Raw genomic sequence first — 12,789 nt, 5'->3', positions numbered from 1 at the left:
CAAAAAGCAGCACAATAAGGGTCTGAGATCAGCTGAGAATAGAACCCTTTAATTGGATCTTCTCCCTGTTGTTGTGACAGTACTTGCTGTGTGGGATCTATTTTTATAGTTTCCTACAATGACTGCTAATAGTAGAAGAATCACTTCCAGCCTCTCCCTTTATCAGGGGTCACCACAGCAGTAATCCACATAGTTTTTACCCTTCCTGATGCAACCCGATTTGGGATTTGGGGAGGTGGGAGGTGGTATTGAACTCATTGCCTTCTGATGGCGGGCACTGAACCACTGTACCCCATGAAATGACTGCTAATACATTAGCTAATACATTAGCCTATATATACATTATACAACATGGTATTGACTAATCGTACATTAGCTTGTTTTAACTCTGCTCTTAGCACTATTTAACATTATTTTTTCTTTAAATCTGGTTTCCTCCTCATCCTGTCTTTACTCACTTCCTTTCTTTTTAGTGACTGTTATGCCTCACAATAGCATTCATTGTTGCCATGTTGAAGAGATTGTTAGAGGTACGATAAGCCATGACAATACTGTGGGCTAATAAGTAGTATCATAGTACTATATGTTCACTTGACTTCAGTTACTTGATTTCATTGCCTTTTAAGTAGGTGTATATTTTTTATTAATAATTTATATTATTATTATTATTATTATTGTTTGATTTAAGGATTTGTGGGTTGTAGGTTCAATTCCTGGCTCAGTAGGTGTATGTGTCATCCTTGCAGATCCTAGCCAGAAAATGACAAAGTGATGGGGTAAACACTGTGGTTGCATTAGAGGAGCACTATGTTAGCATTACGACAACAGGTTGTTTCACTTGTTACAATTTTTTAGCACAAACTCTGGCTTGTCTGTCGACTGAGCCACTACACAGTGAACTTGGACACGTAGCCCACATATTACCAGTATTCTGTATTAATTGGTCAGTACACATGTTTACTGCAGTGAAGACGCAACTGTTCAAATTTCAGAATAATTACATAATCTTGTTTGAGCTCGTAGTTATGTCTGTCAGTAATCGTCTGCAAAGTGACACGCACTAGACCACACAAAAAGTTTGCCACCAAGTGTGTGGAAGGGAAGCGACCCCCACTTAGCTGTCATTTTTAAAAATAAACATGCCCCTCTAATGGCTGGCATGTGACTTCCTGCCTGCGGTCATATTACACATCAACATCATAACGCAGAAGTACGAAAGGCCAAGAGGCTTTGGTAAATGTTTTCAATGTGTGTTCCTTTGTTTGGGCCGAGAAATCGATACTTTTTGGTGGGAAACTGTGATCGGATCAGACAGTTAACCTCGTTGTTTATTGTCGGCTTCACATATTAGTCATAGTTTTGTAAACCAATAGTATCTCCTGTCGATATAAGCATTGATTTACTCCTTTGGCTAACTTCTGTGCGTATAAGATCCTTGAATGAAAGCTTTGTACAACAGCCACAACATTCTATCTCACGATCTGAAACCGCACATGAATTCACACAGACACGTGCTTTTCTTCAAAGAATTCAGGCTTGTTTGATCTCTGATTAAACTTTTTTTATTGCTTTGAACATAAGTTACAAACACAAAAACAGTAGCTGCAGATCTTGTTTCTCTGAACTCTGCATATTTTTAAAAGATTTATTTTCTTTGTTTTTGCTACATTTCTCCATTTGTATTTCCCGCTGTAGAAAGATGTAAACACGCCTATTGTTTTGGATACAGTCCAGCTGCCTGTCTGGGTCCCACTTTCTTCCCCCCAGCGTTCTGTCCTCCCCCTTTTTGGCTGCTGTACTTGGTTTCCTACAGGCTGTTGGATTCATGGCCTCTGGCATCTACGTTTTCAGAAGCAAGAGGCCAGCTCTGCCTGGATCCAGTGTCAGAAAGTCTGCCCAGTTATTGGTGCTGGGACCAAGTCTAGCAGCTAATAAACATTCAGGCGACACAATATTCCGTCTTGTTTCGTTTATCTTTGGCATTATAGCATGATCACACAATTCATATTTGGGCAAAAGTGTGATATCTGCCCAACTCTACTCTCCCATCTCTGCTGATTCATTGACTTATTAGCTGCATCCTCAGCCAATCAGAGTGTTCGTTCCATTCCATAATCACTACCTGATTTGGTGAACTAGTTTTTTCCTCCAATTTTTCCTTAAAATGAAAGCCTTAAAATGTGGCGTACAGTGCAATGTGATTTGTGTGGCAACTGCTGCCCCTGCGACCCGGTAACGGATAAACGGATGAAAATGCATGGGTCGATGGAAATCTGATTTAATATTCATATTAAGTGACTTTTTTTGCTCTGTTTTATTCAATATAATATAACATGGAAGTACAAATCTGTTTATGTGGTAAATATATATATAAAAAATACAGCATTCGCACACAAGTTCCCTTTTAATAGTTTGAAGTGTCATTAAGGACGACACACTACGGCAGACACACTGAGAAAGTATATTTCCTGTCCGTAGTAGGACGTTCTTACACCTTCTGCCACTGCTGGCTGGAGACAGAGCCGATCTGAAGCCCGGCAAAGAACACCTGGTAACGGTCTTTCCACATGACAAAGGCTGCAGCGGCGCAGACGAGCGCCTGGACCAGATTCAATATAATCTGGAGGAGGAAGTAGAATGTAAGAGTCTCGGTGATCGTCTTGCAGTCATCGACTCCCTCGTAGGTGAAAGTGCGAGCTATTGGGTCGTCCGTATCCAGAGTGCACGTGCAGTCCGCATTTGTCTGCTCGCAGGTGAAGCTGCTGGTCTGTGCGTGGTGGTATCCACAGAATGCCACAACCAGCACGGAAATGACCAGGCCGATTACACACAGGACGAAGTACAGCAGCTGTAGAGAGGGAGAAGAAGGGAATCAGGTTGTGCCATCTGACAATCAAAGCTGTGAAGTATTTTTTTTTTTTTAGAATTCGGGGTCTGCAGTCTGATGCAGCTTACGTGCCATAGATCACGTAGCCTGGCTCTTACAAAAATGTTAAGAGGGAGCCAGGCCTATTGATGTTCTGTGGTCAGATGTCTCTACAGAGCTGTAATTAGCTATGAAGGACAGAGGTCAGACTTAGTAGCGTAGTAGTGAATAACTAACTTTTTTTCAGCCGTCAGTTGAAAAAGCCAAATAATTTTCAAAAGTCAAAATAAGTCATCAAGTTCTGAAATAGCGTCCTGCAGGTTTAGTTTCATCACCGAGGCACGTTCTAAATGCTGCAGGGTCCGGTGCTTGATCTTCAACATGTATACTGAGTTGACCTGGATGCACCAAAATGGTAAATTTGGAATTCTGTTTTGTAAAGCACCGGTCACCAACCACTGAGCCAGTCTCCGGACCGGTGGTTTTAAAAAAACATCACTTCCATCTACTCTTCTTTTGAACACATGACTCTTTCAAGCCCACAAACTATTTTATCAAAACAATAATTTTTTAAATGTCACGAATCAGTGGTTAGTGTGGAGTCATCTGCATACGGTGAAATATTATGATGGCCTGGGGGAAATCCTAGAAATTTCGCGAGACGACCCAAAAAAAAAAACTCTGGCGACCTACCTGTGGGTCGCGACCCACTCTTTGGGAAACAATGTATTAGAGTACTGATCAATGCATGTAGCTGTATGGCACAAAATGATTCAATTTTAAATTGCTCATGACCTACCAACACTCTGACTTTTGCCCCTTGACCTTTGTTCACAGGACAGATGTATCATTTACCAGTCACAGCCAGACTGGCAGCTAAATCGAGTTTTTATCACAACGGTGTCTTGAAATAAAGTTGTAAAAGTGACACGGGGCGTTGTGTTGTTTATGTGATTGCACAATCGCTACAACACAAACCTCCGTCTAAATTCATCACTTATATAACAGGAGCCTTCACTCTCTCTGCCGTATTTGTCACTCTGCACCGCTTACACAATTACATAAGTGACGAGCTGTTGCTTGATTCGCAATGGAATTGGTGTTTATTTGCCAACGGCTGTGCATAATCGCTTATGGAGAAATGTGAGCACAGAGTGTACTTTACTTTGGCTTTATGTGCTCCACCAAATGGATACACCGTACGGCAGCAAGGCGTCGGGAAAGTAGCGGCAGTCAACGTTTACATTGTGTTTTATAACCTTTGTGATGTCTTCAAACACGTCCAGTGAGCACTTCTAAAATCATTGATCTCTTTAACAAACACACACCTATATAAATATATGGTATGTTTAACTAACAAAGTTGTCTGGACAAGCAGATGAAGTCTAAACAGGAATAAAACATTTAGAATCCTCATGTATTCACATATCAGATCTGACTTTATCTTGTCGCAGGACCAGACAACACTGTCGCCTGGGCTGATTATAGCACGTCTGAGATTCAGTCTGCTGCTACCAAATAAACTGACCAAAACAGCACTGTGTTTCCCTGAACAGAAAAAAACACCAAACCAACATGTGAACCAGACATGTTTTAAATACTTAGCAATACATTCAAATTAATTGTTGTAAGGAAGGTACTGAGAGAAATTCAGTTAGATGGCTGGATGAATGGATGGATGGATGGATGGATGGATGGATGAATGTATTGAGAGGTGGATGATTGATTGATAGATGGACAGATGATTAAGTTTTTGTGTTAGCTGTGTGAAAGATGAACCCCAGTTTTAGCATTCATTTAAAAGTTGTAAAATATGTTAAGTTTTCAGTTTTGTAAAATGATATTATTTGTATGCATCAATGAAAAGTAATAGACTGACTTAATCCATAGTGTTGGATTACCAAAATGCTGAGTAAAATCCTTGTTCAATGGAAAGCACTAAGAAAATGGCAGTTACTTGAAAGCTAATCTTTTTGCTTCGTTAAACAGGATTACAATTTAACAACTAATCTACAAAACAGGACAAAACAATGCCCTAACATAGTTAACATTTATTTATTTTTGAAAATGGTATAGTTTAATGTTAATTAAAGAGGTAGTGGTTTATGGTAATTAAGGCAGCAGTGCAAACTGGATCCTTCTGGTTCTAATTCAGTGGACCAGGCTTTAGAAACGTGTAAAACCTGACATTTGAACCTGGTGGGAGAGGAAACATTCGCTGCCTCAAGAATCTGTTGCTGGACCACAAACAATGGCCGACTGGTTTGAATGTTTTGATATTCCCCATGCATATGTCTTGCAGCCAATTAAAGTGTACAGAGCAGTAGCACTAATTAATGCACCGTGCCTTCCATCTACACACTTCTTGTTGGTACAGTATTTCAGTGTACTTCTGCAGTCTCTGACCATGCTCAGGTTTAAACTGTTTGGTTTCAAGTGTCTGGATTAACCTTATTCTAGGGCTGTACGATAATATCGGCCGATCAGTATTATCGGCTAATATTAGCATAATTATGTAATAGCTCTAAGAATCGTTATGGTTTTTTTCTCCGATAATGTAAACCTGATAACTCAATGCCTGGGTTTCACCAACTGATGGGTACCATAAAAATAGTGTTGGGGATAAACGGCTGTTTATTAAAGTAAAAGTCACTAGATGGCAGCATTGCAGCTCATTTTGTTAATCTATTTTAATAATCAGGGGATTTTATGCAGAATGCTGGTGCCAGCAACTCGTTCAGTGGTTTGTACAGATAGACAAATATAGACAAACATTACCAGGCCTAAATTGGTATTGGTTGATATCAGAATCGTAAATTAAGTGTTTGGAAAATATTGGCATATTGGACATCGTGGAAAAAATTCATTAAGTGTTTGGAAAATATGGGCATATTGGACATCGTGGAAAAAATTAATATCAGACATCCCTACTTTAGTCATGTGGCGACACTTTTCACTTTCCTGAAAATGCTGGGGTGTGTGTGATGTGTGTGAGGACTCACCTTGACGATGAACTGCAGAGTTGTCCTCTCATCAGGCATGTAGGTGACACAGTAGAGGATGAAGCCCAGGATGGAAACTAAACAGAGCTGCAGTAACACACCAGAATATATTTGCTGCCATTACTTTACATAGACTTGTATTGCTAACGTATTGCCTATTATATCAAATGCTTATTGTGGCTGTCTGTCTGTTTCCCCACAAAACCCAGCCGTTCTCTGATGTCATGCCATGCAGTGGCCACGTCACCTTGTTGCTGTAAACGTGAGACTCAGGACTGATATCAGTCACAGTCTGTCAACAGGAGCGCTGTCCAGAAAACTCTGTCGCTAGTCAGGTTTTTGGGTTTTCATTGCATGAATCAGCACTAAGCTGTTGTCTGATTACATTACCCTCTCTCATGCACAAACACACTCACGCTTTGTCTCTTCAGTGCAATTGGAGTCTTGTGACTAACATTCAGCATCTTATTTAACTGCCTTTCCCAGGTTCTTCAGGGTTCTCTGGAAAGTTCTCGATGACCTCAGTGTTTTTCACTTGGCTGAATCTTGTGAGCTTCTGTCTCGGGATGTCAGTGATCAGGGTTGTTTTCGAGAAAACGCTGCATTAGAGATGGGCTGTAAGCACTTTCTCTTCCAGTCACTTAAATGTGCCATGTGGTAAAATACTGAATAAATATACTCTTTTACTCTTTATCATAACAGATGAAACTTTTGATTTTCATTCACCTTAAATCTAAATGCAGTGATCCCTCTCCTATCGCGGTAGTTGCGTTCCAAGACCAACCACGAAATGGGAATAATAGTAGAGGCGAGATTGTTATTACATTATTTACGTATATATTTAGCCTTTACGAACCTCCCCCACACTGTTATCAACTCTCCCTAGACTGTGTTACTCTTTTCAACACAATTATATATACAGTAGATTTGTAGAATGGCGACGCAGAGCGAAGTGAACGAGAGCGCGGCCAACAGACAAGGGGAGTAGCTGAGAGATGCTATGATGCATGAGCCAATCAGAGTGAGGAACAGAAGAGCATGCTCAATTAGCCAACAGTATGCTGTGTACGATCTCGTCTAGGTAAACAAAGCTACCACCAACTGTTCGCAAATGGGCTAATCTTGATTTTAAAACAAGAATCCACATTTTTAGAGCCAAAACATTTGTATGTATAATTATTTTATAATATCTTCGCAATACAGATTTCGCAAGATCGAATAAAAACAAATCTGCAATGTACTGAGGGAGTGAAAGGACAACCGGGTGATAGAGAGGGAATGTTGTATATTCCCAGTCTCATTATCGTGAAATTAAAGCTCAAGCGTGTGTTAGTGTTAGGTCTGTTGGTTTGTTGAAGCTGTCGAGCTTCAAATTTAACAGCAAGTCCCTGCGAGGGTTCAGCCGACATTCAATCTTTTAAATGAAACCATAGACTTCAGCTGTAGTGGTACTGATCCGAAGGAATTCCAGTCCCAACACCTCTGTGGAGACTTCTTGCTTCATTTCTTCATTTTTACAAACATGATACTTGAATTCATTTGATTGAATTCATTTTCCATTGTGGTAAATTAGAGTTAAACATTAATATTAAACACTCACAGAGTGCCCTAACTACTAATGAAGTTGATCTTAATCACCTTAATTCAACTCATTATTTGAGGTAGGAAATAACTCACTAAGATGTATTAATATTTGAATAGGCACGAGGCAAGATTTTCTTTTTTTTTCCTACGTTCTGTTCCGTTCTATTATTTTTATTTAAACTGCATAAAAACAAACCCACATTCCTAGTGAACCACCAAGGTGTTTACATCGACCATGTTTGTGGCTGGGTTGGTTCACACGCCCAGATGTTGGGAACGTCCTGGACATGCAACAAGGACGACAGAAGAACAACACTCGTGTGACTGAGACAGATTGTTTCAGGTGTTGACGGTTAAAAAAATAAAAATAACCAAGTGGCTCCCCCCTCAGGCTTTGACATGCAGTATGGTGAGGAAGAACAATGCATCCAGTCAAAAAGCTTGGTTATTGCAACACAACAAACCAGATACGCGGGTCGCATGCAAGCATGTGAATGCAGCTCGGAGCTTACAATGATCCCAGCCCAGTGTGGTGTCTCCCTGGTCAATAGTGAGGGGCTGATGGCCAACATAAGGAAGGCCACGACGGTGACTGCCACTCCCAACAGCAGCTGTAGCAGGGCGATGAACAGCGGAAAACAACAACCCCTGCACTTTTTGCGATCTCCCCCATCTGGACTTTCATCTCTCCTCTTCCTGCCCTCCTTCTTGTCTGTCGAACCTTTCTGGCCCATTTCTTCTCCTGTTTTCACACTCTCCTCCTCGCCGTTTTCTCAACTTGTGCAATATGTGCAGCGGATGAGCCTGCCTGCCTGTTTTCCGCCGTCCCTGCTGAGGCCTCCTGTTACCAGAAGTCCAGCATGGTTGCTATTTGGAAACAGAGAAGGCGGTGAACTAATATGGAAAGCATTTGGATTGGATTTCTAAAGCTGCCCTAGTGCCCATTATAGAGCAGGGCAGCAAACAGTGGAGGAAAGGAAAGAGAAAGGAAGCATGGGCGGGGGGGGGGGGCAGGAAGGGGTATTCCAACCCACGGCACTCTGAGGGCTTCACTTGTAGCTACAGTACACATAAGAACAAAGAAGTACAAAAGTCAATCAGCAGGTATGTCGATAAAAGGCTAGTGCAGAGGAGGTCATACTTCACTGAAGAGCAATACGCAATACGCCACAATCACCACATGACTTTCCGGCATGAATGTGTTAATCTGACATGTGAGAGCACAGCAGGCTGTGACGTCTGGGTGTTCTTGATATCACAAGCAATGTGTAATTGAACAAAGTTCTCTTTAATCATTCCTAAAAAGCTTACAGAGCCACAAATGGATGTCTTGTAATCCACTGATGAGCACTCTCTATACAGTTAACTCATATCCTATTCTATTAGTTTGCATAAAGCAACAATTTCTTCAACAATATTTGACCATGACATCAAATGTTAGTTATAGGTGCACTAGTACCACAAAACATTCTTATGTGTTTTTGACATATACTTAATGCACCTAATCCTCCATCTTGGTCCGCTTATCCAAGTTACCACCGTACCAGGCCCCCGTGAACCTTCCTGCAGGTGGTGAGTCCACTGGAAGGCGCCAACCGCCTGTCCGCTTCACTTCAAAAATATAACAAATGGGAGAATTATGATGAATGTGTGAGGTATTACATGAGATTGATCTTTTTTTTTGGGGGGGGGGGGTATCTTTTAATTTTCCTGAGATAAAAGTGATTATGAGTCTTAACAGACCAAATCCTTTCACACACGATCATTTACATTATCGTATTGGACAGACATGTGTGACAGCAGCATTTATGCTCAGATGAATAAAGACCTGGAGAGCACGTGTCTGTGCGCACACCCATCGCCATGGCTACAGACAACGCAGCTGTGAAGAGCAGAAACTTCCCCTGCTCCAGGCGATGGTTGAGAGTGACAGGCCTGAGAACAGACCATGTTTGCACTCGGAGGTGGACACAGTCAGATCACTCTTTAGAAGGAAAGAGAGCTATACAGTACAACACTGTAAAAACAAAATACACATGAAATACACAGGATGTATAGCAGGACATATACTATGAGTACACAGAAGAGCTCATGAAATGGAAAAAGGTATCTTCACAGTAGGTATTGAAATAGGTAGGTAAAAAGTATTGCGTATGTGACGTGGTTGCAGTATTCTGTAAGTGTTGTTTCACCAGAGAGAGATCTGTATATTCACAATGAAAGGTAAGTGTGAGCTGAAGGGACAGTGAGGGAGACGTGGTTAAAGGGTGAGCAGGTAGCAGTCAATCAGGTGTGGTGACATGAGAGTACAGTCAAAAGAAAAAGAAGACAATACTTAAAGAAAAAGATATTTCCTCAAAAAAAAAACCAACATTATCTGCATGATCAGTATGAACAATACTGATGAATACTAGGATGACCTCAGTCCAATTACCAGGACAAGCATTGGCCTTGGTTTTTATTTGTATTTTATGGTCTACATTTTTTGTACTTTTTTCACTTGGTACTGTGAAGTATTGATTTAAAAACAAAACTGAATTTTAACTTTTCTGTGTGGATGTCTGATATCGGCAGACCGATATTATCAGCCTGATTATTGTAATCGAATCGTTATTGGTTTTTCCTCCGATAATGAAAACCCGATAACGCAATGCCTGGGTTTCACCAAATGATGTGTGCCCTAAAAATAGTTTTGGGGATTAACAGCTGTGTATTAACGTGAAAGTCACTAGAGGGCAGCATTGCAGCTCGTGTAATTAATCTCATATTCTACAGTGGTTTGTACAGATAAATAAATAAATATTACTAGGCCCATATCGGTATCGGTTAATATCTGAATTGGAAATTAAGTGTTTGGACAATATCAGCATATGGGCAAAAAGTTAATATCGGACATCCTTACTTTTGTGTTTTAGTGACACTGACAGCTCCATGTAAGGTCCAAAACCTTACATACCAGACTTTGAATAACTAAAAAGCACTTCGTCATGATCTAAGGTGATAAGGTGATTCTGGCCGCTTATATTGGTAATAATAGTGAAAATTATTATATAGAAACAAACAACCACTGTTCTTAATGTAAGGCTAGAAACAACACCGCTTAGCAACTGCGTAGCTCGTTATTATTGTTGTTGTTATTGTAGTAAAAACAAAAAGCAGCTTCTCCTCTTTGAGCCCCCTCCCCTGCCCCCTCCTCGATGTCTCTGCGGGCCCCTGGCAGAAAAGTTTCAGACAGATCATGTGCTGTCAAACGCAGGAACATATGCTTCACTGTTTGCAGTCTGCCTCCTCACGCCCGTGCACTCCTTCTTCCCCACTAAGGCGCAGATCACGTTTCAGCAGCCAGGTCACTGTGATTTGAAGCAGTCGCTATAGCAGCCGCGCTGCCTGTGTAACACCGAGCGGCTCTAATTACCGGACTTTGAGCTGGTGCAGCCTACACGTGAGTCGGAAGCTTGTTCAACCAGCGGCGGCGCGCCTGCGCTCTCACCACAGCACAGACGGCTTTGGCAAAGTGGCTGCTCACACATATCAGTCTGAGACGCTGCTCCACAGGAGCACACCTCGTCTAACATCATCTCCCACCTTCGGCCGCCCGCGTCTGGTCCTAGAATAACAAACAGTTGTCAGGAGCCGCAGAGCAGCGATGGATGAACGGATACCGCATTTGCAGGACAGGCACTTCATGGATCACGCAGATTTCCTGGGGTGAGTGTCGCTTTTAGCAAAACTGCCTAACTGCCTAATAAAGTGATTGAGACTGTTTGCTGAATAATCGGACGCCCCCTTTTGACATTTAGGGTGGATTATCCCACTGTCTACATGTCTAAATCCAAAAGAGGAATAAAACGAGAGGATGACGGCAAGGTGAGACAAAATAAACAATATTCTTGAACTTTAATATTATTATTATTGCGACAAACTGTAACGTGTTTGCTCCGACAGGACGCCTATAAGTTACCACACCGGTTGATAGAGAAGAAAAGGAGAGACAGGATCAACGAATGTATCGGGCAGTTGAAGGATTTGTTACCGGAGCATCTGAAGCTTTCGGTGAGCTCACGGCAGCTTTGAAAAAAAAAGTTGTTTTAGCGCTCAGCAGTTCCTGCTTTGCTTAATAATTGTTTATTGTTGTTCCCTGCCACATACAGACACTGGGACATTTGGAGAAGGCAGTTGTCCTGGAGTTAACGCTGAAACACCTGAACGCACTGACGGCTGTCACCGAGCAGCAGCACCAGAAGATTATTGCTCTGCAGAACGGTACGCTTTTACGCACACGTTATGTAAGAAATAGATGATTAAACTCTACCAGCGGATTATCGGGGACTTTATCCTCTTCAGGTCTATTGGTTGCTGCAGTTACTGTGTGTTTTGAAAGACACGTTGGTCCCATTAGATATTATGTTTGGATTACGTTTGTTGTTGTTGTTGTTATTTTTTAGTTTTTGTTTTTCTTAGTTTGTTTACTTTATTCATGCATCCAGACATACAAACATCCCATTAACTTGTGGACAGCCTCGCTCCCTTGAATTCGTAATCTGATCCTCCCTGAACGCGTGTTTTGTAGGGGATCGGTCCATGAAGTCAGCCATTCACGCAGACCTGGACGCGTTCCACTCTGGATTCCAGGCCTGTGCCAAAGAGGTCCTGCAGTACCTGAGTCAGTTCGAGAACTGGACGACACGGGAGCAGCGGTGCACGCAGCTTATCAACCACCTTCACAAGGTGCTGGCGCGGTTCCACCCCGGCGCGCCGCCTCCGCCGGTCCAGCACCAGTTGCTAGCCGGAGACGCGCAGAACGCACCGAAAGCTGACAGCCAGACCAACTGTGTTCCGGTCATTCAGAGGACCCAGGGCGGAGAGTTTAACGAGAACGACACAGACACAGACAGCGGGTATGGCGGCGAGGCGGAGAAGAGCGATGGCAAAGATAAGAATACTTGTGAGCGCAACGAGACGCAGAAGGGACCAAAGGCGGTGAAGATCAAGCAGGAGTTTGGAGATGAACGAGCCGCCAAAAGAACAAAGATAAACTGGCCCGGTGCAGGGTCAGGGAGCGGTGACCCCAGCCGGTCCGACCTGGCATTAATTAACTCTCTGATGGGAATAAGCGGTGTGGGACAGCAGACACCCATATGCATGCCTTTCTACTTCATCAACCCCTCGGCGGCAGCTCCTTACATGCCCCTGTTTGATAAAAGTAACGTGGAAAAGTACGTGTACCCGGCGGCGGCGGCGGCTGCTGCTCTCACGTCCCCTTTCCCGTGGCTGTATCCGGTACAAGCGTCTGCAGCGGCCGGCGTGGCCCCGGGCGCGGGCCCCCGGGTGTGCTCC

General features: G+C 42.6%; 2 protein-coding genes across 2 annotated transcripts in view; one reads left to right on the top strand and one right to left on the bottom strand.

The window, feature by feature from the left end:
• Positions 1 to 1,545: 1,545 nt before the first annotated feature.
• Positions 1,546 to 8,430, bottom strand: sspn (sarcospan (Kras oncogene-associated gene)). The gene is made up of 3 exons (XM_025056207.1): positions 7,965 to 8,430; positions 5,869 to 5,955; positions 1,546 to 2,848 (listed from the first exon to the last, which is right to left on the bottom strand). The coding sequence occupies exons 1-3, from the start codon at positions 8,184 to 8,186 to the stop codon at positions 2,489 to 2,491; spliced, it is 669 nt and encodes a 222-aa protein (XP_024911975.1). The 5' UTR covers positions 8,187 to 8,430; the 3' UTR covers positions 1,546 to 2,488.
• A 1,902-nt stretch (positions 8,431 to 10,332) lies between these two features.
• The window catches only part of bhlhe41 (basic helix-loop-helix family, member e41), a 4,596-nt gene continuing 2,139 nt past the window's right edge, over positions 10,333 to 12,789 (top strand). The window contains exons 1-5 of the mRNA XM_025056210.1: positions 10,333 to 11,160; positions 11,253 to 11,319; positions 11,398 to 11,505; positions 11,604 to 11,715; positions 12,023 to 12,754. Of these exons, the coding sequence (XP_024911978.1) occupies positions 11,099 to 11,160; positions 11,253 to 11,319; positions 11,398 to 11,505; positions 11,604 to 11,715; positions 12,023 to 12,754 (1,081 nt within the window). The 5' untranslated portion in view covers positions 10,333 to 11,098. The remainder of the gene's footprint in view (positions 11,161 to 11,252; positions 11,320 to 11,397; positions 11,506 to 11,603; positions 11,716 to 12,022; positions 12,755 to 12,789) is intronic.

The sequence above is a fragment of the Cynoglossus semilaevis genome, chromosome 6, assembly GCF_000523025.1.
Source record: "Cynoglossus semilaevis isolate Cse_v1.0 chromosome 6, Cse_v1.0, whole genome shotgun sequence".
NCBI classification, from domain to species: Eukaryota; Metazoa; Chordata; class Actinopteri; order Pleuronectiformes; family Cynoglossidae; genus Cynoglossus; species Cynoglossus semilaevis.
This window is presented reverse-complemented; position numbering and strand designations above follow the sequence as displayed.

Excerpts from the sequence above, each read along its gene's own strand:
- sspn (XM_025056207.1), bottom strand. The coding sequence starts at position 8,186 with ATGGGCCAGAAAGGTTCGACAGACAAGAAGGAGGGCAGGAAGAGGAGA. Across the intron at positions 5,956-7,964 it reads CACACTGGGCTGGGATCATT|CTCTGTTTAGTTTCCATCCT; the intron begins GTAAGCTCCGAG and ends GTGTTACTGCAG. Across the intron at positions 2,849-5,868 it reads CTCTGCAGTTCATCGTCAAG|CTGCTGTACTTCGTCCTGTG; the intron begins GTGAGTCCTCAC and ends CCCTCTCTACAG.